Source organism: Rhinichthys klamathensis, unplaced genomic scaffold (assembly GCF_029890125.1).
Source record: "Rhinichthys klamathensis goyatoka isolate OS25496 unplaced genomic scaffold, OSU_Roscu_1.1 h1tg000250l_1, whole genome shotgun sequence".
NCBI lineage: Eukaryota > Metazoa > Chordata > Actinopteri > Cypriniformes > Leuciscidae > Rhinichthys > Rhinichthys klamathensis.
The window spans coordinates 137,145-143,511 of record NW_026606772.1 but is presented as its reverse complement, the minus strand read 5'-3'; the positions used below and the strand labels follow the sequence as shown (position 1 = coordinate 143,511).

Here is a 6,367-nt window from a genome sequence, read left to right as displayed (position 1 = left end):
TCTGTCTTTCCTCTGAAATAAAAGGCAAAAAACAAAATATTTATACTTATTCTTAAGAATAGGTCTAAATATTTAGATTTAGGCATTTATTTATGAATAAATGGATTATATATAATGGCGAAACCAGATATACACTACAAGTAAAAAAAAAAAAAAAAAAAAGTAAGTAAGAAAGAAGTTTGGCAAGAAACTTTCTCTGACTTATGAAATTGGTGTTTATTGCTCTCTTTCAGGGATTTTTTGTGTCCATTATCTACTGCTTCTGCAATGGAGAGGTAAGTGTGGGTGGAACAACATTAATATTTTAAATACTGACACTTTAGCAAAGTTCGTATTCAAAGTGTTCCTGTCAACCTTTCAGTCAAAGACAAAGATTTTAATGTAAGTCCACAACATTGGGTTTTGCTCATGATCCTCGGTTCTATCCTAAGGTCCAGACTGAAATCCGGAAGACTTGGCTCCGTTGGACGCTTGCGTTTGACTGGAAGGTTCCTGTAGTTTTAGCGAACTACCGCTACGGGTCGGTCCTGAACAGCAGCGGCGCCAGCGTCCAGTCCCAGCTGACCTCTGTGACCCGCAGTTCTGCCCTCCTCACCAGCAGGGTGTACCGTTGCGCCGGTCGAACCAGTGTCAGCTCGCACACACACGCCTCGCATATACACACCACCTTGCCCGGGTACGTCTTCAGCAACTCGGACATTGAGAGCCTCCCGCCTTCGATTCCGGAGGAAAACGACGAGGAGGCCAAACACATCGATGACATCACGCTCAAAGAAAGCGCTAAAAGCGTTAACGGCATCACCGTACGACAGGATGCCCTCAGCATCTGTTTCGAAGAGAGTGGACAAAGCACAACCCACGTGGATTCTGATGACATCATAAAGAGGGACGATGACGCCACCCCTAAGGAAATCACTAAATGCACTGATGACATCACGCTGAAGGATTCTTTATATGTGAGGTACTACAGTTTGGATCAAGAGAAAGAGGAAGTACTTTAAAAAGCAGACTTAATTTAACGTGAATTGCCATTTGCAACCCATTTAGTTTGGTCAACGTAAAAGGAAAGTCGCCTCAGAAGAAAGAGCTTGGGGGGGAAGTACAACATGGATTGATTCATTGTAAGACCCAGAATGTGTATTAAGAAAGTATATGGGGTCCATTTTGATTTAATGCTCACTTGCCATTTGCAACCCATTTTACTTTCATAATGTGACGTATTTACAATTGAAACAGGATATTCAACAACAAAACAACTGGACATTTTCCTTCAGAAATGTATTGGATCTTTTAGAATGACATGCATTGATTCATAGTAAGACCAGAGCCCGTCTATTAGCCCCATTGTGTATCATCTTGGTTGCAGTTCCATTAGAATTCCACTGGAGGTGATCGCGGGCGAGTGCAGAATGAATGGGAGTCTATGGAGCTAGACGGCTAATTGTATCTCTTTCTCCTGCTTGTCGTTGAATCAACATAGATTTTATTGTTGATTCCGCAAGTTCAATATAGATTATAGGCCAAAAGTCGAATGAACGAGTACTTATGTCCTTTCGATTTCTTACAGGTTAGGCCGTTGTTGGCCGGAACACGCTAGCATTCTGCTATTATGTGACGTCATCACATTTTTTAAAGGGTTTTTAGAACAGATAAGTGATCTTAAAAATGCAATTTTCAGCTGAGTGTATTATCTTAGCCCTCCCTTTTGAATGCAACTTTCAAATTACTTGACAAAAAATTACATCCTGGGAAAAGTGGATTTCTGGGGGTGAAACCCCATAGACTCCCATTCATTCTGCACTCGCCTGCGAGCGCCCCCGCATGGAAAGAGACGTGTTACTGCAGCCAGTTCAGAACCCGGAAGTAACCAGACAGTGCCAATTCTCTTCAATTAGACATTCTCTGGTAAGACCCAGAATGTGTATTAAGAATGTAAATGGGGTCCATTTTGATTTGCTTACTTCAAAAATCAGTCATTTGCCATTTGCAACCCATTTTACTTTCGTAATGTGACGTACTTACAATTGAAAAAGGATATTCAACAAAAAAAACTGAATTTTATCCTTTCTGGAATTGAATGGATTGTCAAATTGGTCATACATACCAAAATGGAGCCAGACCTGAATGCGACTTTGCTGTGCCTAAACAGCACCGCCTAAGATGTCAGCGTAAAAGGAAAGTCACCTTAGAAAGAAGAGCTAGTTCTGGGGGGGGGGAGTATTTCTTTGGAATGACATGCATTGATTCATAGTAAGACCAAGAATGTGTATTAAGAATGTAAATGGGGTCCATTTTGATTTAATGCTTACTTCAAATTTTCACAATGAATTGCCATTTGCAACCCATTTTACTTCCGTAATGTGACGTATTTGCAATTAAAACAGGATATTCAACAAATAAGCCTAGATTTTATCTTTCAGGAATTGATTGGTCATATACCAAAAATGAAGCCAGACCTGAATGCGTGTTTAAGAATGTGTATTAAGAAGTTAACGGGGTCCATTTTGATTGCATCTTTACTTAAAAAATGATCACAAGCAAGTCAAACAGAGGCTATACGTGTTGTATAATGCATGAAAATACTGGTTTTGGTTTGGTTTGGATCAACTGGTTTCACTCATTTCTAGGCCTTGCGTTCAAAGCCCAGTTTGCGAGAAAGACTAATTTCTTTGCTGGAAATCAGCATCATCGCACTGCCGTACAAGATTTGCGTCATTTGGTAAATTAAGTGTGTGTAAATATTTCCTTCACAAAGTGTCACTGTGTTTTTTTGCGATCAAATGATGTTGTTCAGTCAAACAATGTGATTCATTCATTAAACTCAAGCTGAATGAATTTCTGTGCAAGTAGTTTGTAAAATCATTCTTACATGTTCTTAGTTTATGCAAGAATGCTTTTGCAAATCTTTTCCACAAATTCCTTCCGCTTGTTTTATGTTTGTAAAATTGTTCGCAAAACCATTTTGCATAAGTTGGTTTTACCAATAAATTTAGACAAATATGTGTTCTGCTCGTGTTTTATGAATGCGACCCAATGTTCAGAGTTCTGCTTTGCGATGTAAGAATTTGATTATGCTTTTAGTAAGACAATCAGTTGGTCGCTGCTTGGCATGAATGTTTTATTGTACAAATTTTGTATCGAGCTATTTTTTTACTGCGGTTTGCCAGTAAATGATTTTCTTAAATTGTTTTAAATGTATTAAGGTTTCACGCAAAGGTGTAATAAACGCAATTAATCATACATTGTATTTCAGAATATGAACTAACAATATAGCATGTGCATGCAATGTGCATGTCAACAAGAACACTTAAATTTACATTGTAAAATGTAAAAAAAAAAAAAAAAAAGATTTCAAGAACACAGAAATAAGTATATAACACATTGTAATATAGTTTAAAAAATATCAAAAAGATTTGATATAACTGGACTAAAAATCACAAATTTATATATTGCCAAAAGTATTGGGACACCCCTCCAAATCATTGAATTCAGGTGTTCCAATCACTTCCACGGCCACAGTTATATCAAATCAAGCACCTAGGCATGCAGACGCTTCTACAAACATTTATGAAAGAATGGGTCGCTCTCAGGAGCTCAGTGAACTCAAGCGTGGGAACGTGATAGGTTGCCACATGCGCAATAAGTCCATTCGTGGTAAGTCCATATTTCCTCACTACTAAATATTCCACGGTCAACTGTTAGTGGTATTATAACAAAGCGGAAGCAATTGGGAACAACAGCAACTCAGCCATGAAGTGGTAGGCCATGTAAAATCACAGACTGGGGTCAGCGCATGCTGAGGCGCACAGTGCGCAGAAGTCGCCAACTTTCTGCAGAGTCAGTAGCTACAGATCTCCAAACTTCACGTGGCCTTCAGATTAGCTGAAGAACAGTGCGTAGAGAGCTTCATGGAATGGGTTTCCATGGCCGAGCATCCAAGCCTTACATCACCAAGCGCAATGCAAAGCGTGTGATGCAGTGATGTAAAGCACACCGACACTGGACTCTAGAGCAGTGGAGACTTGTTCTCTGGAGTGACGGATCACACTTCTCTGTCTGGCAATCCAATGGATGAGTCTGGGTTTGGCGGTTGCCAGGAGAACAGTTTGGGGATGCCCCCTTCCTGTTCAACATGACTGCGCTCCAGTGCACAAAGCAAGATCCATAAAGACATGAATGAACGAGTTTGGTGTGGAGGAACTTGACCTCAACCCGATAGAACACCTTTAGGGTGAATTAGAGCGGAGACTGCGAGCCAAGCCTTCTCGTCCAACAGTGCCTGATCTCACAAATGCTTTCAGAAGAATGGTCAAAAAATCACATAAACACACTCCTAAACCTTATTGAAAGCCTTCCCAGAAAAGTTGAAGCTGTTGTAGCTACAAAGGGTGGGCCAACTCCATATTAAACCCTACGGATCAGGAATGGGTTGTCATTAAAGTTCATGTGCATGTAAAGGCAGACGTCCCCAAAACTTCTGGCAATATATATGTGTGTGTGTGTGTGTAGTCAACATTTGTCATGTATAATATCAACATATGGACATCTTCTAAAATGTAAACCCTTTTACGTATGTACAAATCTTTACAAATACGCAAATTATGTAGATGTGTTTTAACTGCATACTGTATAATGGAATTAAATATGTATAATCCAATTTATTATAAATACAATAAAATAAACATGAATTCCAGAAAGATAAACTTAAACAGAGGAGTCATACAGAATTCTACTTCTCTAAAGTTCTTACTATGAAAATACGTAACAATTCATATGTTGATATTGAATGTACTGTATCAATCCAAACGTACAAAATGAATCGATATGTCAATACAAACATAAAAAAATGCTATAATGTTGCATTTGAATACTTATGAAGACTATAGGTTCACGTTAAAATATGATCATACAGGTGATAATTATGATGTATATCTAAAGCACAACATGTTTACTTGTTCCAGTGAATACGCTAGCTGTATCTGAAGATTACAACAGGCCACACACATTTGTGAGATAGTATAGTTAAATGTAATTTGAATTTGAATAAGCTTCATCCTGAATAGCTGAATTAAAAGAAAGCATTAATAGACTCAAGTGTTTACCGTTCTGTACCCCAGGGTGCCCTTAATATGTCTTGCTCCGAGCTTAAATCAACTGCACAGCCATTTATGGCCCCGTGGGAGTCGGGTTATGTGTTCGTTCTGTGATTACAGTTATATAACCTTTCCCAACAGGGCTCCTGTTTAATCACAGAGAAAGTTTAGTTATAGAAAATAAATAATCAAGTTTAGGCTTACAACCGCAGGGTTAGGTGTTTCTACATATACATCAGTGTTATTCAGATATCATTTCCCTCTGATTTTGGGTTATTTTAGGACTTGTCTTTGAGGAACATGTCTTGCTTGGCAAAATCACGGTGACCAGAGATATTTACATAGGCTACATTTCAGCTATTTAACTAGCCTGGTTAAAACCAGACCATTCTCAGTTGTAACTGAGTTATGGTCTGGCAAAGCGTCATAGACAAATCATTTCCAGAGGGGCGTCACCAACGGACGTCGCAGATAGACCTAAAACCAATCAAAGCGATGAAGGAGATGATGTATGCAGTGCGGCGGAGAAACATCTCCGAGTGTTGTTCTTTGCTCGGTTTTTAACAAAAAGGAAACGTTCAAATCGCTTAAAACAGACGCGATAGCTGATTCGAACGAGTGTTGTTCGACGGCGGCATCCATCTTTGTAATGTAGGCTACAAAATCTGCTTCAAAATCCCAGCGCTGTCGTCATCATGAAAAGCCCGCCCCAACGTTTCTGATTGGTGCCTCGATTTCGACGGATTGGAAATGGGCTTGAATGAGCTCTTTGCCAGACTAACTTTCAGAGCAAATCTAAATTTGCCAGAAGTTGTCTGGGTTTTCCCAGGCTTCTATTTAACATGCCAGAAAAAAAAGAAAAAAATTAGACATTTTTACTTTCTCAGTTGCTTGTCATAGAAGCAATGAAATTAACCCTTTACCTGTCACCCCCCCCCCCCCCTCCCCCCTTTTGATAATTGACATTAAAATGCACTATACAAACTTAAATGGTTGTAGTTCAAGAATGCTTTGGAATATATACCTAAGTTTGGTCTTGTTTTAAAGAAAACAATCAGCAGATTATTACTGAAGTGAACGCACTTCAAAAAATAAAAGTATGAAAAAGTTATGGAAGTTATAATTTACAGTAAATCAAATATACTTTATTAATATTTTTTTTAATATAAAATAAATATTTTACAAAATATTTTTTACTATAAAATTACTATAAAATGAAAGATATATATCTAACCAAGTTGTGTTCCAAATTTAAAGTTGATATCACAAAAATT

The 6,367-nt window shown here is 38.4% G+C and overlaps 1 protein-coding gene across 1 annotated transcript; it reads left to right on the top strand.

Moving 5' to 3' along the window:
• Positions 1-233: 233 nt before the first annotated feature.
• Positions 234-1,092, top strand: LOC130101060 (parathyroid hormone 2 receptor-like; the record flags this gene model as incomplete). Its single annotated transcript, XM_056266598.1, has 2 exons — positions 234-275; positions 432-1,092. Coding segments are annotated over 2 exons (612 nt in total), but the record flags the coding sequence as incomplete, so codon positions are not given.
• Between the last annotated feature and the right edge of the window lie 5,275 nt (positions 1,093-6,367).